We start from the raw sequence: 25,161 nt of genomic DNA on the forward strand, positions 1-25,161 counted from the left end.
TAGAGGCTGCAAATCCAGGGGGGGCCCCCCCGCTGCAGTCGGCGGGGGGGCGGTTGCCCAGGAACACCCCCAAACCCACCATGTAGAGCTCAGCACTCAACCCTTCAACCCGTTTATTTACATCTCGGGGGGGCTCTGCCCCCCCAGAACCCCTCTGACAAATAAATAACCCCCACACGCGCTGTGCTCCCCCCCGGCGGGGTTGTGGGCCCCCCCACTCCCCGCTTGCACCATGATGAGGTCGATCGGCGCCGAAACTCGGCGTCAGCCCTTGCGGCGAACCGGGGTGGCGGGGACGCACCCCGGGGATTTTGGGGAGGTGGGGGGCAGCACCGTTGCCCACCCCATACTTTTGGAGGGGGGGTCTCAGACGTAAGCGGACTCGCTGGACTGCGTCCGGCCCAGCGCCGGGGGGGGAACGGGGGGAGAAAGGTCCTTTTTACGCACCTCCACCAGCGACTTGCGCCGCGCCTGCACCCCGCGCACCGCGGCCTTGACCTTGCGCCAGCCCAGGTGGTTGAGCTCGGCCAGGTTGAGCAAGACGCAAACGCCGCTGACGGCGAACATGAACACCAGAAAAACCGTCTTCTCGGTGGGGCGCGACACGTAACACTCCACCTCCTTGACGCAGGGGTAGCGGTCGCACTCAAAAATAGCCGGGACGTTGAAGCCGTAGAGGAAATACTGCCCGGCCAGGAAACCGATCTCCAGAGCGTTCCGGAAAACCACCTGGATGACGTAGAAGCGGGAGATCCCCTCTTGGCGCTTGGCTTTGGAGCTGCGGGGGGCGCGCGGTGGGGGCCCGGGCAGCTCCTTGGCCTCCAGGCAGTCGGGTTCCTCCTTGCAGCCCCCGTCGGGGCCGGGCGCCAGCGCCCCGTTGATGGGTTTGGCTCTCTTGGCGTCACGGTCCAGCAGCGGGTAGAGGAAGGAGTAGCGGCGCTCGCGCTGCTTGGCCGACTGGTGCACCGAGTAGGTGATGAAGCAGAGGCTGGGGGTGCAGACCAGGATGATCTGGAAGACCCAGTAGCGGATGTGGGAGATGGGGAAGGCTTTGTCGTAGCAGGCCTGGTTGCAGCCCGGCTGCAGCGTGTTGCACATGAACATGGTCTGCTCGTCCTCGTACACCGTCTCGCCCACGATGGCCACGATGAGGATGCGGAAGATCACCACCACCGTCAGCAGGATCCTGGGAGGGAGGAGGTGTGGGCATGCGGGTCCTACCTGCACCCAGGTACGTCGCTTGGATGTGGACATGTGGGTCCTTCTTGGACCCAGATGTGTGGGTTGAACTCGGAGACCTGGGTCCTACCTGGACCCAGACACGTGGGTTAGACCTGGTCCTATCTAGACCCAGACATGCAGGTCCTACCTGGACCCAGATGCATGGGTTGGACATTGAGATCTGGGTCCTACCTGGACCCAGACACGTGGGTTAGACCTGGGCCTATCTAGACCTGGACACACAGGTCCTACCTGGACCCAGACGCGTGTTGGACATGGATATGTGGGTCCTTCTTGGACCCAGATGTGTGGGTTGAACTCGGAGACCTGGGTCCCACCTGGACCCAGACACGTGGGTTAGTCCTGGGCCTACCTAGACCTGGACACACAGGTCCTACCTGGACCCAGACACGTGGGTTGGACATTGAGATCTGGGTCCTACCTGGACCCAGACATGAGGGCTGAACATGGACACGTGGGTCCTCCTTGGACCCAGATCTGTGGGTTGAACACGGAGACCTGGGTCCTACCTGGACACAGACACGTGGGTTAGACCTGGTCCTATCTAGACCTGGACATGCAGGTCCTACCTGGACCCAGATGCATGGGTTAGACCTGGGCCTACCTAGACCTGGACACACAGGTCCTACCTGGACCCAGACACGTGGGTTGGACATTGAGACCTGGGTCCTACCTGGACCCAGACACATGGGTTGGACATTGAGATCTGGGTCCCACCTGGACCCAGACACATGTTGGACATGGATATGTGGGTCCTTCTTGGACCCAGATGTGTGGGTTGAACTTGGAGACCTGGGTCCTATCTGGACAGGTGGGTTAGGCCTGGGCCCACCTAGACCTGGACATGCAGGTCCTACCTGGACCCAGACAGATGAGTTAGACCTGATCCAACCTAGACCTGGACATGCAGGTCCTACCTGGACCCAGACACATGGGTTGGACATTGAGATCTGGGTCCTACCTGGACCCAGACATGTGGGTTGTACCTGGACCTACCTGGACCTGGGCAGGTGCTTGGACCTGGATACGTCTAACCCAGAGATGTGGGTCCTACCTGGACATGTGGGGTGGACCTGGAAACCTGGGTCCTACGTGGACACTGGGATATGTGGGTCAAACTGGGACACAGGGGTCAGACCAGGCCACGCGGGTCCTACCTGGACACGTGGGGTGGGCCTGGACCCCCTAGTCCCACCTGGCCCCCCGGGTGCTTCCCAGGCCCCACGTCCCCACGTGTCACCACCCCTGACCTTGACCTGTCCCCGCGGCCACGGGTGCCCGTTGATGCTCATCCCCCAGGGCCATGGCTGCAGGTTTTGGGGGACATGAGGTGCAGGTTTGGGGACACAGGTGCAGGTTTTGAGGGACATGGGGTGCAGGTTTGGGGGACACGAGGTGCAGGTTTGGGGGACACCGGGTGCAGGTTTTGTGGGACACGGGGTGCAGGTTGGGGGGACATAGCTGCATGTTTTGGGGGACATGGGGTGCAGTTGTGGGGGACAGGGGGTGCAGGTTTTGGGGAACAGGGGGTGCAGGTTTGGGGGACATAGGGTGCAGGTTGGGGGGACACACCTGCAGGTTTTGGGGGACATGGGGTGCAGGTTGGGGAACACGGGGTGCAGGTTTGGGGACACAGGGTGCAGGTTTGGGGTACACGGGGTGCAGGTTTGGGGACACAGCTACATGTGAGGACCCCCTTTGGAACCGCCCCAACCCCGGGCTGTGCCTGTCCCCACGCTGTCCCTTGTCCTGAGTGTCCCAGTAGTCACAGCTGTCACCTACTGCCAGCGGGGAGGTGACCGGGCGGGGGGAGGTGACAGCAGGGAGGTGACAGCGGGTCCCTCTGCCACCCCCACACCCGGGCCACCTCCCAGCCTCTTGCCGGGGGGGGGGGCGGCGGGTTGTCCCGCTGTCACCCCGCGGGTGACACGACACCCCTGCCGCCCCCCACGGGCATCTGCTGCCCCCGGGAGGGGCCGAGGGGTGCGGCGGTGACCCAGGGGGCCCGGGGGACGATGTGGGGGGGTCCCGTGGGGGGGTCCGGTGACCCGTGGGGGGCCCCGGTGTCCCCCCCCGCCGCGTGGGCTGACCTGCCGATCATGGTGGAGTGCTGCTGCACCGCCGCCTCCAGCAGCCGCTCCAGGATGGTCCATTCGCCCATCGCTCCGGGACCGGGGGGCGCCGGCCCGGGCCCCCCCGCGCCCCGCCGGGCCCCCCCCGCTCAGCGCCGCGGCCCCATCCTCGCCGCAGCCGCCGCTGCCGCCGCCGCCGCGCCCGGGAGCGCCGAGCGCGGCCCCGGCTGCGCGCGGCTCCGCGGGAGCGCGCGGGGCGGTCCCGCTAACGGCGGCGGGGGGGGAGCGGCGATGCACGGGTTGTACTGGGAGTGTGTGCTGGTTTTACTGGGGGAAGCGCTGGTTATTCTGGTGGAGGATGCACTGGTTATACTGGGAGGTGTGCAAAGGTTACAATGATGGGATGCACTGGTTACACTGGGGAGGATGCACTGGTTTTACTGGGAGGATGCACTGGTTATTCTGGTGAGGGACACACTGGTTATTCTGAGGGGGGATGCACTGGTTACACTGGGGAGGATGCACTTGTTATACTGGGGGGGATGCAGTGGTTATACTGGTGGGGGAAACACTGGTTATACTGGGGAGGATGCACTGGTTATACTGGTGGGGGACACACTGGTTATACTGGTGGGGGACACACTGGTTATACTGGGGAGGATGCACTGGTTATACTGGTGGGGGACACACTGGTTATACTGGGGAGGATGCACTGGTTATACTGGTGGGGGACACACTGGTTATACTGGGGAGGATGCACTGGTTATACTGGTGGGGGACGCACTAGTTATACTAGGGGGGAAAACACTGGTTACACTGGGGAGGACGCACTGGTTATACTGGGGGGAGGCGCTGGTTATACTGGTGGGGGACACACTGGTTATACTGGGGGGGAAAACACTGGTTACACTGGGGAGGATGCACTGGTTATACTGGGGGGAGGCACTGGTTATACTGGGGGGATGCGCTGGTTATACCGGTGGGATGCACTGGTAAATACTGGGGGATATCCTGGTGGGATGCACTGGTTTTACTGGGAAGGTGCACTGGTTATTCTGGTGGAGGATACACTGGTTATACTGGGAGGGATGCAAAGGTTACAATGATGGGATGCACTGGTTATACTGGGGGGACACACACTGGTTATACTGGGAGGAATGCAAAGGTTACAATGATGGGATGCACTGGTTATACTGGGCGGGGGACGCACTGGTTATACTGGGCGGGGGACACACTGGTTATTCTGGGGGGGGAATACACTGGTTATACTGGGAGGGGTGCAAAGGTTACAATGATGGGATGCACTGGTTATACTGGGGGGGGGACACACTGGTTATTCTGGGGTGGGAATACACTGGTTATACTGGGAGGGGTGCAAAGGTTACAATGATAGGATGCACTGGTTATACTGGGGGGGACACACTGGTTATACTGGGAGGGGTGCAAAGGTTACAATGATGGGATGCACTGGTTATACTGGGAGGGGACACATTGGTTATTCTGGGGGGGGAATACACTGGTTATACTGGGAGGGGTGCAAAGGTTACAATGATGGGATGCACTGGTTATACTGGGCGGGGACACACTGGTTATTTGGGGTGGGGAATACACTGGTTATACTGGGAGGGGTGCAAAGGTTACAATGATGGGATGCACTGGTTATACTGGGGGGGACACACACTGGTTATACTGGGAGGGGTGCAAAGGTTACAATGATGGGACACACTGGTTATTCGCGGGGGGAATACACTGGTTATACTGGGAAGGGTGCAAAGGTTACAATGATGGGATGCACTGGTTATATTGGGGGGGACACACTGGTTATACTGGGAGGGGTGCAAAGGTTACAATGATGGGATGCACTGGTTATACTGGGCAGGGGAACACACTGGTTATTCTGGGGGGGGACACACTGGTTATACTGGGAGGGGTGCAAAGGTTACAATGATGGGATGCACTGGTTATACTGGGGGGGGGTGGGAATAGCGTAGGAACAAGTGGGGTGGGAGGGGCCTGCTCGGTGTTTGGGGGGGCGGTCCCGGTCCCGGTGGTTGCGGGGAGGGGGGCGGGACCGACGCTTCTGCGCAGCCGCCGCCATGGCCGAACGGCTCCGCGTCTCCGTGCTCTACTGGTACGGGGAGGGGGGGCCTTGTGCCACGGGGGGGGTCCCTGTGCCCAGGATGGGGGTCCCTATGCCATGGGGGGGTCTGTGTGCCTAGGGAGAATTCCCTGTGCCTGGGGGGGGTCCCTGTGCACGGGGGGGGGGGAAGTGTCCCCTTTTAAAGGGGTCCCCCTCCCACTGACCATCTGTGTCCCCCCAGTGGAGCCTGAGGCTACAGACCCAAGGTGAGCCGTGCCCCCCACCTCCTTGCTTACACCCCCACAAGGGGTTGTTCCCCCCCCAAACCAGCACAGGGGTGACCCCCCCTCAATGTCGCTTTCAGTACCAACAGCTCAAGCAGGAGCTGGAGAGGCGCTTCCCGGGCGCGCTGGAGGTGGTGAGTGGCAGGGAGCTGGGGGGGGGACACTTAGCGTGGGGGGGTCACCCAGGACCGAGGTGACCCCCCCAGCATCCCCACAGAGCGGCCAGGGGACACAGGAGGTGACAGGATGGTTTGAAGTGACGGTGGGGGGACGCCTGGTCCACTCCAAGAAGGTGGGTGACCCCCTCCCCGGTGCTACAACAGCGTCGCGTGGCCCCCCCATGCTCCCCAGCGCCTCAAACGCAGCCGTTCCCCACCCCCCCCCCCCCCCCAAACAGAACGGCGACGGCTTCGTCGACACCGACGCCAAGCTCCACAAGATCATGGCCGCCATCCAAACCCACCTGGCGCAAACCCTGCCGCGAAGGTAATGCCACGAAGGTAACGGCACCACCACGCCGCCTCTGACCCCCCCACCGCGTCCTTCCCCCCCCTGCACCGGCACCACGCTCCATGACGGGAACCGCCAAAACGCCCCCGGGCACCGGGCGCTTTCCAGAAGCTTCCGCGCAAGATGCCGGTGCTGGGGAGGGGGGGGTAGCGGGGCCATGGAGCTTCGTGTGTGTCCCCCCCGCCCCCCCCTGCACTGACCACCTTCTCCGACGCTCCTCTTGGTTGCACTGGTTTCATTTGGTTTCTATTTCCCTCATCTGTTCTCGCCAAGCCTGCTGGGTTGAAAAATAAGGGGAAAAAAGCTTCAAAATTAGACACTAATTTAATTATTTCCCCACCCACCCAGCAGCAGCTGGACCCCAGTCCCCCCCCCCCCCCCCATCATTCCAGTCGCCTTCTGTAACGTTTTGTGGCCTTTCTGGAATAAAGCTGTGGAAAATGTGAGGGTCAGGGTGTTTTTTGGGGTTTATTGCGGGTGTTTTTTATCTCCCTCTGTTCCCTCATTTGGAGCTAAAACTAAATCAAAGCGCAGGCGGCGGACGCGTGCCCTCTGCCTCTTGTTTTTCCTCATTATGGTGTTTTAAGTTAATACTTTGCACCGTACCAAGGGTGAGAGACAACACCGGGGAGCCCAACCAGCGCTGGCGGGATTAAAACTTCTCCTCCCCGCCATTTGAACGTTTTGGGCGCTGAAGGCACTTGTGAAGCGCTACCTGAAGGTGGATTAAGGGCAGCAAAGCCCGGACGCTCCTTTGGCCTGAGGGGGTGGCGGTTTTTCTCCGCGGGGCGGGGGTACAGAACACCGGTTTGGCTTCCAGCCGAGGTTCGCCCCGAGGCGGGGAGCGGCCCCGGGGCGCTGAGCTCCGCCTCAGAACGGCCCCGGGGCGCTGAGCTCCGCCTCAGAACGGCGCCAGGCCCGGCCCCTGGGTGGGGGACAAGATGGCGCCGGCCCCCTCACCTCAGGCGACCTCCCCCGCGCGGTGCATGACGGGTAAGCAGCCCCCGCCGGGAGCCCGCCATTTTCTGTCAGGAAAGGCGGGAAGGGAGCGAGAGCGAGCGACGAGCGTCGCCGCGGGACCTCGAACGGCTTCAGCGCCGCCGCTAGCCCGGCACGCAAGGTAACGGCGGCGGGGCCGGTGCCCGCTAACGGCGGCCCGAAGTGGGGGGAGCGGGGAGTGTGCGTGGGGGGGCGGCCGGTGCCGAGGTCGTCTGAGGAGACGCTGCTCCCCCCTAGTCCCGCCTTCCGCCTGCGGCCGGCCGTTGGTTGGCTGCGGTGGGCGGCGGTGCTGATTGGCTGGAAGGCCTGGAGGGGATAAGCCGAGAGGCGCGTCCGTCTTGACGGGGAGGCTGGGTAGCTCCGCCCCGCTGTTGGCAGCTTGCGAGCCCATTGGCTGGGCGTCACCGGCCAATCAGCGGAGAGGCACGTGATGCGGCGCGAAGGCTTTTGGGAGCTGTAGTCTGAGGAGACAGCGGCGCTGCTGCCCCGGTGAGGCCATGGGGGCTCCGGGGGGCTCCCGGGGCCCGGCCCGGCTGCGGATCCGCCGCTCCGGCGTCTCTTCCTCAGCCCGCTGCTCCCCCCGAGGCCGCGGGCGCAGCCGGCAGCCCCTCAGCCCCGTTAACGGCCGCTCCCCGGAGCCGACCGCGGCCTTCTCCCCCTGGGCAGGCCCTGAGCGTCCGGTATGGCCCGTACCAAGCAGACGGCTCGGAAATCCACCGGCGGGAAAGCGCCGAGGAAGCAACTGGCCACCAAGGCCGCCAGGAAGAGCGCGCCGTCCACAGGGGGCGTGAAGAAGCCGCATCGCTACAGGTACCGGCCCCTGTAACCCCGGGCGGGTGGGTCTGGGGGGGGGTTGGGTGGTCTGGGGGTCCCGCTTTGCAGCCCTTAACGCCCCGTTCCCCACAGGCCCGGCACGGTGGCTCTGCGGGAGATCCGGCGGTACCAGAAATCCACCGAGCTGCTGATCCGCAAGCTGCCCTTCCAGCGCCTGGTGAGGGAGATCGCCCAGGACTTCAAAACCGACCTGCGCTTCCAGAGCGCGGCCATCGGCGCGCTGCAGGTGAGACCCCCCCACGAAAACACCCCCGAAACGCCACGCTTTATCCCCAAAAGCTCAGGGCCCCTCCGTGTCCCGTAGGAGGCCAGCGAGGCGTATCTGGTGGGGCTCTTTGAGGACACCAACCTGTGCGCCATCCACGCCAAGCGCGTCACCATCATGCCCAAGGACATCCAGCTGGCGCGGCGCATCCGCGGCGAGCGGGCGTAGAGCGGCCGGCCGGCGGGAGGGATGCGGGGAATGGGGTTTTTTTGGGGGGGAGGGGAGGGTTGGGGTTTCTCCTGCCGCCGTTTACCACGTCCGAGCAAAAAAAACCCACCAAACACGCAACTTCCGAGGGGGTTGTGAGACTTTTCTTTGGATTTGTTCCCCCCCCCCCATTCCTTTTTGTACACATTTGGTTTTCTTTTCCTCTCCGAGCTGCAAAAAAAAATATTATATATATATATATATAAAAGCGTGTGTATGTGGGGGGGGAGCGGGGACAGTTTTGAAATCTCTGGTTTTCTACACAAACCACCTGTATTTTTTTGGGTATGGAAAGAGGAATTTTGGGGCTTTGCATTCTCGTTTTCACCCCCCCGGCTTCATTTCCCATTGGATCTTTGTCCCGTCTGCATTTCTCACCCCGGAATAAAGAAAACCCGTCAGCGTTCATCAGCGTCCCCCTCCTTAATTAACCCCAGCCCTGCCTTGGACTTTATTAAACCCCCCACCTGGAGTTTCAAATTGACACTTTGGCTCTTGGGGGGCGGGGGGTTAATTTGGGGTGCAGGGTTGGGGTTTTTTTCCCCCTTTTTGGGGTGATTCGGGGGGGGATTTGGACCGGATTACCCCGAGGCGCTGACGTGATTGTTCCTGACACCCCGGGGTTAAATTTAGAGCCCCCCCCTTAGTCACCCTAATCAGGATTAAGGACCTAGAGGGGGGGTGGGCACCTGAGGACGGGGTGTCCCCCCCGCCTCGAAAACACGGGCAAGAGGAGGCCCTGGGGGCTTGAGAAATGGGGGTTTTGGGGGCGTTCAAGAGAGGGAGAGAAAACACACGTTGGGTTTTAAACAGAAATGGAGGTTTTTACCTTAATATTGAGCTCTTTACTTCTAGAAAATACCTCTGTTTTTATAATATATCTCTGTTTTCATAAAATATATCTTAATTTCTATAAAATATATCTCTGTTTCTATAAAATCTATCACTGCTTCTATAAAATATGTGTTTATATACATGTAAAATATGTTTTATAGAAACAGAGGGATGTTTTCTAGAAATACAAGTGTTTTCTCCACCTCTGACTGTGTTTGATAACTATGGCTCTGTTTTATAGAATCGGGTGTTTTTATAGAAATCACTTATTATAGAAATCGGGTGTTTTTATAGAAATCAGGTGTTTATTTTTATAGAAATCGGGGATTTTTATAGAAACACGAGTGTGATTTTTACCTGAACATGGAGATTTTACATCAGAATTTCATCACTAAATGATCATATTAAATAGTTCACCCATCACCTTTTTCTTCCAGAAAGAGGGAAATCAGAGCCCCCCCCCCACCCCAAACCTTCCCCCAGGCTGGGGGGGGGCAGCGGGGACCCCAAAAAAGCCAATTACCGCTAATGAGGGGAACGAGCAGCCACATTTCAGGGCCACTTTCCCTGCCCCCCCTCGCTTCGTTAGGGTTTAATTAGGGGTTCGGCCTCGCCCCAGGATTAAAACCTTCAAGGTGGGGGTTTGGGGAGCCCCCCCCGGGGGGTGTTGGGGGGCGGGGGGGTCACATCTGTGCTGCCCCCCCGATATCTTCCCCCCCTCCGCGCAGGGATTAGGGTTAATCAGCCCCAAATCCGCATGGCTGAAAAACAAACTAATCAGCCCTGGGGACACGGGGGGGGGGACACGACACAGCATGGTGGGGGCAGGGGGCAGCAGGAGCTGGGGGGGGTCCTGAAGGGTTTGGGGGAGTCTTGAAGGGTTTTGGGGGGTCCCACTGCAGTTTTGGGAGGTTCCTGAAGGGTTTGGGGGTTCCTGAAGGGTTGCGGGGGGTCCCACTGGGTTGGATGTCCTATGGGGCAGGGGGGTCGGGTAGGATACACTGGGGGGTTGTTCCCCCCCCCCCACTCCACATTCTGGTGACACCCCCCCACCAAAATATAACCCCCACGCTGTCCCTCCCGTGTCCCCTGGGCTCAGACGTGGCAGCTGTCCCCAGGATTAGCCCCACGACGGTGGGGGGGGTGACATTTTGTCCCTGTCCCCCCTCCCAGGAGGACACCCAGGCCTCGCCCACCTCCTCCCCATGTCACCCGGGACCCCCCATCCTCCCCCCGGGGACACGGGGGGTGACACCGCGGGGGATGAGCGCTAATTGCCGGCAGCGCTGGATTAGCCCGGGCTGGGGCCAATGTCACCCCCCCGGGGATTAGTGACATCGCGGTGGCGGGTGACATCACGGCGGGGTCCTACTTAAACCTCCCCCCACCCTGGGGACGCTTCCCCGCTGCCACCGCGGCCACCACCGCCGTCACCGCCGCCGCACAGGTACGCGCCGCCGTGGGTCCCCAAGGGGGATGGGGACATTGGGGTGGGGGGACAAGCCGCTGGTGCTGTCCCCAGCTCAGGCAGATGTCACCTGGCTTGGGGACAGCCCAGCAGTGCCAGCCTTTGGCTTGGGGACGAGGTGGTTAACCCCGGGGAGGTGTCACCTGGCTTGGGGACAGACCACCAGCTCCGTCCCCAGCTTGGGGACATGGTCACCAGCCCTGGGGTGATGTCCCTTGGGTTGTGGAGAAGCCACCAGCTCCATCCCCAGCTTGGGGACACGGTCACCAACCCTGGGGTGATGTCCCTTGGGTTGTGGAGAAGCCACCAGCTCTGTCCCCAGCTTGGGGACATGGTCACCAGCCCTGGGGTGATGTCCCTTGGGTTGTGGAGAAGCCACCAGCTTTGTCCCCAGCTTGGGGACATGGTCACCAGCCCTGGGGTGATGTCCCTTGGGTTGTGGAGAAGCCACCAGCGCTGTCCCCAGCTTGGGGACATGGTCACCAGCCCTGGGGTGATGTCCCTTGGGCTGTGGAGAAGCCACCAGCTCTGTCCCCAGCTTGGGGACATGGTCACCAACCCTGGTGATGTCCCTTGCCATGGGGACAGCTTCAGGGTGACCTGGCTCAAGGACGAGCCACTGCTGCCGTCCTTGGCTTGGGGACAGGGTTCCAGCCCCACGGTGACATCCCCTGGCTTGGGGACAAGTCGCTGGCACTGAGAGTGATGGCATCTGGGTGCAGTGGGGGGGACCTTCCTTGGTTTGGGGACAAGCCACCACCTTGGGGACAGGGGGGACATTGTGGCTGGTGCTTGTGATTGGGGACGGGGTCCCTGGTTGTCCCTGAGGGGTCCCTGTCCCACAGGGGGTCTCCAAGGGGGTCCCTGTCCCATAGGGGTCCCTGGTTGTCCCCAAGGGGTCCCTGTCCCATAGGGGTCCCTGGTTGTCCCCAAGGGGTCCCTGTCCCATAGGGATCCCTGGTTGTCCCTGAGGGGTCCCTGTCCCACAGGGGGTCCTCAAGGGGGTCCCTGTCCTATAGGGGTCCCTGGTTATCCCCAAGGGATCCCTGTCCCATGGGGGGCCCTGGTTGTCCCTGAGGGGTCCCTGTCCCACAGAGGGTCCCCAAGGAGGTCCCTGTCCCATAGGGGTCCCTGGTTGTCTCCAAGGGGTCCCTATCCCATGGGGAGTCCCTGGTTGTCCCCAAGGGGTCCCTGTCCCCAAGGTGTCCCTGGTTGTCCCTGAGGGGTCTCTGTCCCACAGGAGGTCCCCAAGGGCGTCCCTGTCCCATAGAGGTCCCTGGTTGTCCTCGAGGGGTCCCTGTCCCATAGGGGTCCCTGGTTGTCCCCAAGGGGTCCCTGTCCCATAGGGGTCCCTGGTTGTCCCTGAGGGGTCTCTGTCCCACAGGGGGTCCCCAAGGGGGTCCCTGTCCCATAGAGGTCCCTGGTTGTCCTCGAGGGGTCCCTGTCCCATAGGGGTCCCTGGTTGTCCCTGAGGGGTCCCTGTCCCACAGGGGGTCCTCAAGGGGGTCCCTCGTTGTCCCCAAGGGGTCCCTGTCCCATGGGGGGCCCTGGTTGTCCCTGAGGGGTCCCTATCCCACAGGGGGTCCCCAAGGGCGTCCCTGTCCCATAGGGGTTCTTGGTTGTCCCCAGGGGGTCCCTGTCCCACAGGGGGTCCCCAAGGGGGTCCCTCTCCCATGGAGAGTCCCTGGTTGTCCCCAAGGGGTCCCTGTCCCATAGGGGTCCCTGGTTGTCCCCAAGGGGGTTCCTGTTTGTCCCCAAGGGGTCCCTGTCCCCAGTTGTCCCCCATTGTCCCCGGTGCCAGCCGCGTCCCCCTGTCCCCACAGTGCAGCCTCGGGGACCGCAGGGACACAGGTACGACCCGGGTGGGGGAAATGGTGACACTGCTGGGCCGTGTGTCATTGTGCCGTGTGTCATTGTGCTGTGTGTCATTGTGCCATCACCATGCCATGTGTCACTGTGCCGTGTGTCATTGTGCTGTGTGCCATTGTGCCATCACCGTGCCGTGTGTCACCGTGCCGTGTGTCACCGTGCCGTGTGTCACTGTGCCGTGTGTCATTGTGCCATCACCATGCCGTGTGTCATTGTGCCATGTGTCATTGTGCCGTGTGTCATTGTTCCATCACCATGCCATGTGTCACTGTGCCGTGTGTCACTGTGCCGTGTGCCATTGTGCCATCACCATGCCATGTGCCATTGTGCCGCGTGTCATTGTGCCGTGTGCCATTGTGCCATCACCATGACATGTGCCATTGTGCCATGTGCCATTGTGCCGTGTGCCATTGTGCTGTGTGCCATTGTGCCATCACCATGCCATGTGTCATTGTGCCATGTGTCATTGTGCTATGTGTCATTGTGCCATCACCATGACATGTGTCATTGTGCCATTGTGCCGTGTGCCATTGTGCCGTGTGCCATTGTGCCGTGTGCCATTGTGCTGTGTGTCATTGTGCCGTGTGCCATTGTGCCATCACCGTGCTGTGTGTCATTGTGCCATGTGTCACTGTGCCGTGTGTCATTGTACTGTCACCGTACCGTGTGTTATTGTGCCGTGCTGTGCCGCATGGTGCCATGATTTGCCATGCCATGCTGTGCCGTGTTGTTCCATGCCGTGCCATGCCATGCCATGTTGTGCCATGTTGTGCCATGCCGTGCCATGCCATGCTGTGCCGTGTTGTTCCATGCCATGCCATGCCATGCCATGTTGTGCCATGCCGTGCCATGCCATGCTGTGCCATGCCATGCTATGCCATACCATGCTGCACCATGGTGCACTGTGCTGTGCTGTGCCATTTTGTGCCGTGCCATGCCATGCTGTGCCATGTTGTGCCATGCCATGCCACGCTATGCCACGCTGCACCATGGTGCACTGTGCCGTGCCGTGCCGTGCCGTGCTGTGCCATGCTGTGCTGCACTGTGCCGTGCCTTGCCATGCCATGTTGTGCCATGCCGTGCCGTGCCATGCTATGCCATACCATACCATGCTGCACCATGGTGCACTGCGCCGTGCCATGCTGTGCCGTGTTGTGCCATGCCATGCCACACCATGTTATGCCGTGCCGTGTTATGCCATGTTGTGCCATGCCATGCCGTGTTATGCCGTGCCATGTTGTGCCGTACCGTGTTATGCCGTGTTGTGCCATGTGATGCCGTGTTGTGCCGTGCCATGCCGTGTTATGCCATGCCATGCCATATTGTGCCGTACCGTGTTATGCCGTGTTGTGCCATGCCATGCCATGCCATGCCACGCCGTGTTATGCCATATTGTGCCGTACCGTGTTATGCCATGTTGTGCCATGCCATGCCATGCCATGCCGTGTTGTGCCGTGCTGTGCCGTGTTGTGCCATGCCATGCAGTGTTATGCCATATTGTGCCATACCATGTCATGTTATGCCATGTTGTGCCATGCCATGCCATGTTGTGCCATGCCATGCCGTGTTATGCCATGCCATGTTGTGCCATGCCATGCCATGCCGTGTTGTGCCGTGCTATGCCGTGTTGTGCCATGCCATGCAGTGTTATGCCATATTGTGCCATACCATGCCATGTTATGCCGTGTTGTGCCGTGCCATGCCATGTTGTGCCATGCCATGCCATGTTATGCATGTTGTGCCGTGCCATGCCATGCCGTGTTATGCCGTGTTATGCCATGTTATGCCGTGTTGTGCTGTGCCATGCCATGCCGTGTTATGCCATGTTATGCCGTGTTGTGCTGTGCCATGCCATGCCGTGTTATGCCGTGTTATGCCGTGTTGTGCCGTGCCATGCCATGTTGTGCCGTGCCATGCCATGTTATGCCATGTTGTGCCATGCCATGTTATGCCATGTTGTGCCATGCCACGCCATGTTATGCGTGTTGTGCCGTGCCATGCCATGCCGTGTTATGCCATGTTATGCCATGTTGTGCCATGCCATGCCGTGTTGTGCCGTGCCATGCCATGCCGTGTTATGCCGTGTTGTGCCGTGCCATGCCATGTTGTGCCGTGCCATGCCGTGCCGTGCCGTGCCACACTGACCCGTTGTCCCCAGCCCCGGCGGGTCCCCCCGAGCATGATGTCCTACATCAAACAGCCGCACTTCACCGTCAACGGGCTGAGCTTGGCCGGGCCCGGCATGGACCTGCTGCACCCCGCCGTGGGCTACCCCGGTGAGCACCGCGGGGCACCGGGGGTTTGCACGGGGATTTTGCACAGGGGGTTTGCACAGGGGTTATTGCACAGGGAATTTGCACAAGGGTGGGATGCACAGGGGGGTTGCACAGGGGTTATTGCACAGGGAATTTGCACAAGGGTGGGATGCACAGGGGGTTTGCACAGGGCATTTTGCACAAGGGGTTTTTGCATGGGGATTTTGCACAAGGGTGGGATGCACAGGGGGGTTGCACAGGGGTTATTGCACGGGGATTTTGCACAAGGGTGGGATGCACGGGGGGGTTTGCACAGGGGGGTTTGCACGGGGAATTTGCACAAGGGTGGGATGCACAGGGGGTTTGCATGGGGGCAGTTTGCACAGGGCATTTTGCACAAGGGGTTTGCACAAGGGTGGGATGCACAGGGGTTTTTGCACAGGGGTATTTGAATGGGGGGGTTGCACAAGGGTGGGATGCACAAGGGGGTTTGCATGGGGGGGGTTTGCACAGGGGGTTTGCACAAGGGTGGGATGCACAAGGGGTTTGCACAGGGGGTTTTGCACAGGGGTTATTGCACGGGGATTTTGCACAAGGGTGGGATGCACAGGGGGGTTGCACAGGGGTTATTGCATGGGGATTTTGCACAAGGGTGGGATGCACGGGGGGTTTGCACGGGGGGGTTTGCACGGGGATTTTGCACAAGGGTGGGATGCACAGGGGGTTTGCATGGGGGCAGTTTGCACAGGGCATTTTGCACAAGGGGTTTGCACAGGGGGTTTTGTACAGGGGTTATTGCACGGGGATTTTGCACAAGGGTGGGATGCACAGGAGTTTTTGCACAGGGGTATTTGAATGGGGGGCTTGCACAAGGGTGGGATGCACAGGGGTTTTTGCACAGGGGTATTTGAGTGGGGGGGTTTGCACAAGGGTGGGATGCACAAGGGGTTTGCACAGGGGTTATTGCACGGGGATTTTGCACAAGGGTGGGATGCACAGGGGGTTTGCACAGGGGGGTTTGCACGGGGAATTTGCACAAGGGTGGGATGCACAGGGGGTTTGCACAGGGGGGTTTGCACGGGGAATTTGCACAAGGGTGGGATGCACAGGGGGGTTGCACAGGGGTTATTGCATGGGGATTTTGCACAAGGGTGGGATGCACGGGGGGTTTGCACGGGGGGGTTTGCACGGGGATTTTGCACAAGGGTGGGATGCACGGGGGGGTTTGCATGGGGGGGTTTGCACGGGGAATTTGCACAAGGGTGGGATGCACAGGGGGTTTGCACAGGGGGGTTTGCACGGGGAATTTGCACAAGGGTGGGATGCACAGGGGGTTTGCATGGGGGCAGTTTGCACAGGGCATTTTGCACAAGGGGTTTGCACAAGGGTGGGATGCACAGGGGTTTTTGCACAGGGGTATTTGAATGGGGGGGTTGCACAAGGGTGGGATGCACAAGGGGTTTGCATGGGGGGGGTTTGCACAGGGGGTTTGCACAAGGGTGGGATGCACAAGGGGTTTGCACAGGGGGTTTTGCACAGGGGTTATTGCACGGGGATTTTGCACAAGGGTGGGATGCACAGGGGGGTTGCACAGGGGTTATTGCATGGGGATTTTGCACAAGGGTGGGATGCACGGGGGGTTTGCACGGGGGGGTTTGCACGGGGATTTTGCACAAGGGTGGGATGCACAGGGGGTTTGCATGGGGGCAGTTTGCACAGGGCATTTTGCACAAGGGGTTTGCACAGGGGGTTTTGCACAGGGGTTATTGCACGGGGATTTTGCACAAGGGTGGGATGCACAGGAGTTTTTGCACAGGGGTATTTGAATGGGGGGTTTGCACAAGGGTGGGATGCACAGGGGTTTTTACACAGGGGTATTTGAGTGGAGGGGTTTGCACAAGGGTGGGATGCACAAGGGGTTTGCACAGGGGTTATTGCATGGGGATTTTGCACAAGGGTGGGATGCACAGGGGGTTTGCACAGGGGGGTTTGCACGGGGAATTTGCACAAGGGTGGGATGCACAGGGGTTTTTGCACAGGGGGGTTTGCACGGGGAATTTGCACAAGGGTGGGATGCACAGGGGTTTTTGCACAGGGGGGTTTGCACGGGGAATTTGCACAAGGGTGGGATGCACAGGGGTTTTTGCACAGGGGGGTTTGCACGGGGAATTTGCACAAGGGTGGGATGCACAGGGGGTTTGCACATGGGGGTTTGCACGGGGAATTTGCACAAGGCTGGGATGCACAAGGGGCGTGCACATGGATTTTGCACGGGGGAGGGTTGCAAAGGGACTTTGCGCACGGGAAGCGTAAATGGAGGGGGGGTGTTTGCACCAGCGCATTGCACGGTTTGCACGGGCGGGTCTCGGGGGGCCCCCCTGACCCCCCCGTGCGCAGCCACCCCGCGGAAGCAGCGCCGGGAGCGCACGACGTTCACCAGGGCGCAGCTGGACATCCTGGAGGCCTTGTTCGCCAAGACGCGCTACCCCGACATCTTCATGCGCGAGGAGGTGGCCCTGAAGATCAACCTCCCCGAGTCCCGCGTGCAGGTGTGCGAGGGGCGTGCGAGGGCGTGCAAGGCCCCGCGTGCGAGTGGCGGGGCGTGCATGTGCACGGGGATGGGTGAGCAAAGCCCCACGTGCATGGAGAGGGTTGTGCATGGGGATGGGTGAGCAAAGCCCCACGTGCATGGGGAGAGTCGTGCATGGGGATGGGTGAGCAAAGCCCCACGTGCATGGGGATGGGTGTGCAAAGCCCCACGTGCATGGAGATGGGTGTGAAAAGCCCCACGTGCATGGAGATGGGTGTGCAAAGCCCCACATGCATGGAGAGGGTTGTGCATGGGGATGGGTGAGCAAAGCCCCACGTGCATGGGGATGGGTGTGCAAAGCCCCACGTGCATGGAGATGGGTGTGCAAAGCCCCACGTGCATGGGGATGGGTGTGCACGGGGATGGGTGAGCAAAGCCCCACGTGCATGGGGATGGGTGTGCAAAGCCCCACGTGCATGGAGATGGGTGTGCAAAGCCCCACGTGCATGGGGATGGGTGTGCACGGGGATGGGTGTGCAAAGCCCCACGTGCACAAGGAGGGTTGTGCACGGGGATGGGTGAGCAAAGCCCCACGTGCATGGGGAGAGTCGTGCATGGGGATGGGTGTGCAAAGCCCCACGTGCATGGGGAGGGGCGTGCAAGGCCCCGCATGCACGGGGATAGGTGTGCAAAGCCCCACATGCACAAGGAGGGTCGTGCAAGGCCCTGCGTGCATGGGGATGGGTGTGCAAAGCTCTGTGTGCACGGGGATGGGTGTGCAAAGCCCCACGTGCACAAGGAGGGTTGTGCACGGGGATGAGTGTGCAAAGCCCCACATGCACAAGGAGGGTTGTGCACAGGGATGGGTGTGCAAAGCCCCCTGTGCATGGGGATGAGTGTACAAAGCCCCATGTGCAGATTGTTGCACACACCCCCAAGCACAAACAGGGGATGCAGATTGTTGCACACCCATCTGCGCACCCAGGGGTGCACATTGTTGCACACACACCTGGGGGTGCAGACTGTTGCACACCCAGGGGTGCAGATTATTGCACACACCCCAATGCACACCCAGGGGTTGCACATTGTTGCACACACACCCAGGGGATGCAGATTGTTGCACACTCAGGGTGTGCAGATTGTTGCACACACCCCCATGTACAAACAGGGGGTGCAGATTGTTGCACACACATCTGCACACCCAGGGGGTGCAGATCATTGCACACACATGGGCTGCAGACTGTTGCACACCCAGGGGTGCAGATTGTTGCACACACCCCTGTGCACACCCAGGGGTGCAGATTGTTGCACACTCACCCAGGGGTGCAGATTGTTGCACACCCAGGGGGTGCAGACTGTTGCACACACCCCAATGTACACCCAGGGGTTGCACATTGTTGCACACACACACACACAGAGGGGATGCAGATTGTTGCACACACATGTGCACCCCCAGGGGGTGCAGATTGTTGCACACACCCCCATGCACACCCAGGGGGTGCAGATTGTTGCACACTCAGGGGGTGCAGATTGTTGCACACACCCGCATGCACACCCAGGGGGTGCAGATTGTTGCACACCCAGGGGATGCAGATTGTTGCACACATGCACACTCAGGGGGTGCAGATTGTTGCATACACCCCCAGGGGTGCAGACTGTTGCACACACACACATGGGGTGCAGACCGTTGCACACCCAGGGGTACAGACTGTTGCACACACACACACACGGGGTACAGCTCATTGCCCCCCAGGGGTGCAGCCCATTGCACACACACACACACACACGGGGTGCAGCTCATTGCCCCCCAGGGGTGCAGCCCATTGCACACACACACACACATGGGGTGCAGCTCATTGCCCCCCAGGGGTGCAGCCCATTGCACACACACACACACACATGGGGTGCAGCTCATTGCCCCCCAGGGGTGCAGCCCATTGCACACACACACACACACGGGGTGCAGCTCATTGCCCCCCAGGGGTGCAGCCCATTGCACACACACACACACACACGGGGTGCAGCTCATTGCCCCCCAGGGGTGCAGCCCATTGCACACACACACACACACGGGGTGCAGCTCATTGCCCCCCAGGGGTGCAGCCCATTGCACACACACACACACACACGGGGTACAGCTCATTGCCCCCCAGGGGTGCAGCCCATTGCACACACACACACACACACGGGGTGCAGCTCATTGCCCCCCAGGGGTGCAGCCCATTGCACACACACACACACGGGGTGCAGCTCATTGCCCCCCAGGGGTGCAGCCCATTGCACACACACACACACATGGGGTGCAGCTCATTGCCCCCCAGGGGTGCAGCCCATTGCACACACACACACACACGGGGTGCAGCTCATTGCCCCCCAGGGGTGCAGCCCATTGCACACACACACACACAGGGTGCAGCTCATTGCCCCCCAGGGGTGCAGCCCATTGCACACACACACACACGGGGTGCAGCTCATTGCCCCCCAGGGGTGCAGCCCATTGCACACACACACACAGGGGGTGCAGCTCATTGCCCCCCAGGGGTGCAGCCCATTGCACACACACACACACGGGGTGCAGCTCATTGCCCCCCAGGGGTGCAGCCCATTGCACACACACACACACGGGGTGCAGCTCATTGCCCCCCAGGGGTGCAGCCCATTGCACACACACACACACACGGGGTGCAGCTCATTGCCCCCCAGGGGTGCAGCCCATTGCACACACACACACACATGGGGTGCAGCTCATTGCCCCCCAGGGGTGCAGCCCATTGCACACACACACACACGGGGTGCAGCTCATTGCCCCCCAGGGGTGCAGCCCATTGCACACACACACACACACGGGGTGCAGCTCTTTGCCCCCCAGGGGTGCAGCCCATTGCACACACACACACACGGGGTGCAGCTCATTGCCCCCCAGGGGTGCAGCCCATTGCACACACACACACACGGGGTGCAGCTCATTGCCCCCCAGGGGTGCAGCCCATTGCACACACACACACACGGGCTGCAGCTCATTGCCCCCCAGGGGTGCAGCCCATTGCACACACACACACACACGGGGTGCAGCTCATTGCCCCCCAGGGGTGCAGCCCATTGCACACACACACACACACGGGGTGCAGCTCATTGCCCCCCAGGGGTGCAGCCCATTGCACACACACACACACACGGGGTGCAGCTCATTGCCCCCCAGGGGTGCAGCCCATTGCACACACACACACACACAGGGTGCAGCTCATTGCCCCCCAGGGGTGCAGCCCATTGCACACACACACACACGGGGTGCAGCTCATTGCCCCCCAGGGGTGCAGCCCATTGCACACACACACACACACGGGGTGCAGCTCATTGCCCCCCAGGGGTGCAGCCCATTGCACACACACACACACAGGGGGTGCAGCTCATTGCCCCCCAGGGGTGCAGCCCATTGCACACACACACACACAGGGGGTGCAGCTCATTGCCCCCCAGGGGTGCAGCCCATTGCACACACACACACACAGGGGGTGCAGCTCATTGCCCCCCAGGGGTGCAGCCCATTGCACACACACACACACACGGGGTGCAGCTCATTGCCCCCCAGGGGTGCAGCCCATTGCACACACACACACACACGGGGTGCAGCTCATTGCCCCCCAGGGGTGCAGCCCATTGCACACACACACACACACGGGGTGCAGCTCATTGCCCCCCAGGGGTGCAGCCCATTGCACACACACACACACACGGGGTGCAGCTCATTGCCCCCCAGGGGTGCAGCCCATTGCACACACACACACACACGGGGTGCAGCTCATTGCCCCCCAGGGGTGCAGCCCATTGCACACACACACACACACATGGGGTGCAGCTCATTGCCCCCCAGGGGTGCAGCCCATTGCACACACACACACACGGGGTGCAGCTCATTGCCCCCCAGGGGTGCAGCCCATTGCACACACACACACGGGGTGCACCTCATTGCCCCCCAGGGGTGCAGCCCATTGCTCGCCCTCTCCCCCCGCCCCCCCCGCCTCACTGTCCCCTCCCGCAGGTCTGGTTCAAGAACCGCCGCGCCAAGTGCCGCCAGCAGCAGCAGCAAAGCAGCGGCCAAGCCAAGTCGCGCCCCCCCAAGAAGAAAAGCTCCCCGGCCCGCGACGCCGCCCCCGACGTGGGGGCTCCGGGGCCCTACACCCCACCCCCCAGCGCCCCCGCCGGCACCCCCAGCTCCGCCGGTGCCACCGTGTCCATCTGGAGCCCGGCGTCCATCTCCCCGGTCCCCGACCCCTTGGCCGCTTCGGCCACGCCGGGGTTGCCGCGCTCGGCGCCTTTTCCCGCCGCCTACAGCCAAAGCGCCGCTTACGGCCAAGGTTACGCTGGCTCCGCCGCCTATTTCGGGGGCCTGGACTGCAGCTCCTACCTGTCCCCCATGCACCCGCAGCTGGCGGCGCCCGGCGCGGCGCTCAGCCCCCTGGCAGCCCCCGCTATGGGCGCACATCTGGCTCCATCGCCCGCCGGTTTGGCCGGGCAGGGCTACGGCGGCACCGGGCTCGGGTTCGGCCCCGTCGACTGCCTGGAGTACAAGGAGCCCGCGGGCTCCTGGAAGCTCAACTTCAACACCGACTGCCTGGACTATAAGGACCAGAGCTCCTGGAAGTTCCAGGTGTTGTGAAGCGGGGGTGGCCACGGGGTCCCCCCCGCGGCGCACGGGGCGCTCGGGGTGGTGCAGGGGCCGCCGCGGAGCGGGGTGAATGGGGATGCGGGGTGGGGGATCGCTGCAGCATGGAGCATCCCGGGATGGAGCATCCCTGCAACACGGAGCATCCCTGCAATGTGGAGCATCCTGACATGGAGCATCCATGCAACATGGAGCATCCTGGGATGGAGCATCCATGCAACATGGACCATCCCTGCAACGTGGAGCATCCCGGGATGGAGCATCCATGCAACATGGAGCATCCCTGCAACGTGGAGCATCCCGGGATGGAGCATCCATGCAACATGGAGCATCCCAGGATGGAGCATCCCTGCAACGTGGAGCATCCCAGGATGGAGCATCCATGCAACATGGAGCATCCCGGGATGGAGCATCCATGCAACACGGAGCATCCCTGCACCATGGAGCATCCCGGGATGGAACATCCATGCAACACGGAGCATCCTGGGATGGAGCATCCATGCAACATGGAGCATCCCGGGATGGAGCATCCATGCAACACGGAGCATCCTGGGATGGAGCATCCATGCAACATGGAGCATCCCTGCAATGTGGAGCATCCTGGGATGGAGCATCCATGCAACACGGAGCATCCCGGGATGGAGCATCCATGCAACATGGAGCATCCCTGCACCATGGAGCATCCCGGGTTGGAACATCCATGCAACATGGAGCATCCCTGCAATGTGGAGCATCCCAGGATGGAGCATCCATGCACCATGGAGCATCCCGGGATGGAGCATCCATGCACCATGGAGCATCCCGGGATGGAGCATCCATGCAACATGGAGCATCCCAGGATGGAGCATCCATGCACCATGGAGCATCCCGGGATGGAGCATCCATGCAACATGGAGCATCCCGGGATGGAACATCCATGCAACACGGAGCATCCCAGGATGGAGCATCCATGCACCATGGAGCATCCCGGGATGGAGCATCCATGCAACATGGAGCATCCCGGGATGGAACATCCATGCAACACGGAGCATCCCAGGATGGAGCATCCATGCAACATGGAGCATCCCGGGATGGAGCATCCATGCAACACGGAGCATCCCTGCAATGTAGAGCATCCTAGGATGGAGCATCCCTGCAACGTGGAGCATCCCGGGATGGAGCATCCATGCAACACGGAGCATCCCTGCAACGTGGAGCATCCCAGGATGGAGCATCCATGCAACATGGAGCATCCCTGCACCATGGAGCATCCCGGGATGGAACATCCATGCAACACGGAGCATCCCTGCACCATGGAGCATCCCGGGATGGAGCATCCATGCAACATGGAGCATCCCTGCAACGTGGAGCATCCCAGGATGGAGCATCCATGCATCGTGGAGCATCCCTGCACCATGGAGCATCCGTGCAACACGGAGCATCCCGGGCGTCCTGGGATGGAGCATCCCTGCACCATGGAGCATCCATGCAACACGGAGCATCCTGGGATGGAGCAGCCCTGCACCATGGAGCATCCTGGGATGGAGCAGCCCTGTATTGTGGAGCATCCCTGCAACATGGAGCATCCCGGGATGGAGCATCCCGGGATGGAGCATCCATGCAACATGGAGCATCCTGGGATGGAGCATCCCCACAACATGGAGTGTCCCGGGATGGAGCATCCATGCAACATGGAGCATCCTGGGATGGAGCATCCCCACAACATGGAGTGTCCCGGGATGGAGCATCCCTGCAACACAGAGCATCCTGGGATGGAGCGTCCCTGCACCATAGAGCATCCCGGCACCATGCAGCATCCGTGCAACATGGAGCATCCCTGTATCATGGAGCATCCCAGGATGGAGCATCCCAGGATGGAGCATTCCTGCACCACGGAACATCCCGGGATGGAGCATCCCTGCACCATGGAGCATCCTGGGATGGAGCAGCCCTGTATCGTGGAGCATCCCTGCACCGTGAACTGTTCCCACAGCACGGAGCACCCTCGTGCACGGAGCATCCTAATGCACACAACATCCTCGTGCACGGAGCATCCTTGTGCATGGAGCACCCTCTTGCACAGAGCACCCTCGTGCACGGGACACCCTTGTGCACAGAACATCCTTGTGCACGGAGCATCCTCATGCACGGAACATCCTCGTGCACAGAACATCCTTGTGCATGGAGCACCCTCGTGCACGGAGCATCCTCGTGCACGGAGCACCCTCTTGCATAGAGCATCCTAGTGCACAGAGCACCCTTGTGCACGGAACATCCTCGTGCACGGAACATCCTTATGAACAGAGCACCCTCATGCACGGAGCACCCTCGTGCACAGAACATCCTTGTGCATGGAGCACCCTTGTGCATGGAGCACCCTTGTGCACGGAGCATCCTTGTGCACGGAGCACCCTCGTGCACAGAACATCCTTGTGCATGGAGCATCCTCATGCACAAAGCACCCTCGTGCACGGGACATCCTTGTGCACGGAGCATCCTAATGCACACAACATCCTCGTGCACGGAGCACCCTCGTGCACCGAGCATCCTCGTGCACGGAGCACCCTCGTGCACTGAGCATCCTTGTGCACGGAGCATCCTGGTGCACGGAGCATCCTCGTGCACAGAGCATCCTTGTGCATGGAGCATCCTCGTGCACAGAGCATCCTTGTGCACGGAGCATCCTGGTGCACGGAACATCCTCGTGCACAGAGCATCCTTGTGCATGGAGCACCCTCATGCACGGAGCATCCTCGTGCACGGAGCACCCTCGTGCACGGAGCATCCTGGTGCACGGAACATCCTCGTGCACAGGCCATCCTTGTGCACGGAGCACCCTCGTGCACAGAACATCCTCGTGCACCGAGCACCCTTGTGCATGGAGCATCCTCGTGCACAAAGCACCCTCGTGCACGGGACATCCTCGTGCACGGGACATCCTCATGCACGGAGCATCCTTGTGCACGGACCCCCCCCTCCCGGACACACAGGGGGCCAGGACCCCCCCTCCCGCCATCCCCCCACCTTGGGTCCCCCCCATAGCTCTGTCGTGCCCCCCAACCCGTGCAGC

The 25,161-nt window shown here is 61.2% G+C and overlaps 4 protein-coding genes across 6 annotated transcripts; 3 read left to right on the forward strand and 1 right to left on the reverse strand.

The window, feature by feature from the left end:
- Nucleotides 1–96: 96 nt before the first annotated feature.
- On the reverse strand, nt 97–3,504 carry LOC136114094 (gap junction delta-2 protein-like). 2 transcript variants are annotated; one of them, XM_065859376.2, is made up of 2 exons: nt 3,333–3,504; nt 97–1,186 (listed from the first exon to the last, which is right to left on the reverse strand). In XM_065859376.2, exons 1-2 carry the CDS (start codon nt 3,401–3,403, stop codon nt 367–369), a joined length of 891 nt encoding a protein of 296 aa, XP_065715448.1. In that variant the 5' UTR covers nt 3,404–3,504; the 3' UTR covers nt 97–366. The 2 variants fall into 2 exon arrangements, with proteins under 2 accessions (XP_065715448.1, XP_071656984.1); XM_071800883.1 differs by lacking the exon at nt 3,333–3,504 and adding an exon at nt 1,916–2,887 and having other exon boundaries at nt 97–1,811.
- A 1,830-nt stretch (nt 3,505–5,334) lies between these two features.
- SELENOW (selenoprotein W) lies at nt 5,335–6,634 on the forward strand. The gene is made up of 5 exons (XM_065859381.2): nt 5,335–5,445; nt 5,636–5,660; nt 5,759–5,812; nt 5,896–5,970; nt 6,076–6,634. Exons 1-5 carry the CDS (start codon nt 5,411–5,413, stop codon nt 6,166–6,168), a joined length of 282 nt encoding a protein of 93 aa, XP_065715453.1. The 5' UTR covers nt 5,335–5,410; the 3' UTR covers nt 6,169–6,634.
- A 531-nt stretch (nt 6,635–7,165) lies between these two features.
- LOC136114096 (histone H3.3A) lies at nt 7,166–8,499 on the forward strand. The gene is made up of 4 exons (XM_065859380.2): nt 7,166–7,308; nt 7,854–7,997; nt 8,094–8,247; nt 8,326–8,499. Exons 2-4 carry the CDS (start codon nt 7,870–7,872, stop codon nt 8,452–8,454), a joined length of 411 nt encoding a protein of 136 aa, XP_065715452.1. The 5' UTR covers nt 7,166–7,308; nt 7,854–7,869; the 3' UTR covers nt 8,455–8,499.
- A 2,112-nt stretch (nt 8,500–10,611) lies between these two features.
- Nucleotides 10,612–22,225, forward strand: LOC136114095 (homeobox protein otx5-like). Of its 2 annotated transcripts, XM_071800884.1 has the most exons (5): nt 10,744–10,774; nt 12,619–12,646; nt 14,823–14,940; nt 17,317–17,468; nt 21,489–22,225. In XM_071800884.1, exons 3-5 carry the CDS (start codon nt 14,844–14,846, stop codon nt 22,104–22,106), a joined length of 867 nt encoding a protein of 288 aa, XP_071656985.1. In that variant the 5' UTR covers nt 10,744–10,774; nt 12,619–12,646; nt 14,823–14,843; the 3' UTR covers nt 22,107–22,225. The 2 variants fall into 2 exon arrangements, with proteins under 2 accessions (XP_065715451.1, XP_071656985.1); XM_065859379.2 differs by lacking the exon at nt 12,619–12,646 and having other exon boundaries at nt 10,612–10,774.
- Nucleotides 22,226–25,161: the final 2,936 nt, after the last annotated feature.

The sequence above is a fragment of the Patagioenas fasciata genome, chromosome 33 (genome assembly GCF_037038585.1).
Source record: "Patagioenas fasciata isolate bPatFas1 chromosome 33, bPatFas1.hap1, whole genome shotgun sequence".
NCBI classification, from domain to species: Eukaryota; Metazoa; Chordata; class Aves; order Columbiformes; family Columbidae; genus Patagioenas; species Patagioenas fasciata.

Coding starts and splice junctions, on each gene's coding strand:
- LOC136114095 (XM_065859379.2), top strand. CDS start 14,844: ATGATGTCCTACATCAAACAGCCGCACTTCACCGTCAACGGGCTGAGC. Junction 14,941..17,316: donor CCCCGCCGTGGGCTACCCCG/GTGAGCACCGCG, acceptor CCCCGTGCGCAG/CCACCCCGCGGAAGCAGCGC. Junction 17,469..21,488: donor TCCCCGAGTCCCGCGTGCAG/GTGTGCGAGGGG, acceptor CCCCTCCCGCAG/GTCTGGTTCAAGAACCGCCG.
- LOC136114096 (XM_065859380.2), top strand. CDS start 7,870: ATGGCCCGTACCAAGCAGACGGCTCGGAAATCCACCGGCGGGAAAGCG. Junction 7,998..8,093: donor AAGAAGCCGCATCGCTACAG/GTACCGGCCCCT, acceptor CGTTCCCCACAG/GCCCGGCACGGTGGCTCTGC. Junction 8,248..8,325: donor CGGCCATCGGCGCGCTGCAG/GTGAGACCCCCC, acceptor CGTGTCCCGTAG/GAGGCCAGCGAGGCGTATCT.
- LOC136114094 (XM_065859376.2), bottom strand. CDS start 3,403: ATGGGCGAATGGACCATCCTGGAGCGGCTGCTGGAGGCGGCGGTGCAG. Junction 1,187..3,332: donor CACTCCACCATGATCGGCAG/GTCAGCCCACGC, acceptor CCTCCCTCCCAG/GATCCTGCTGACGGTGGTGG.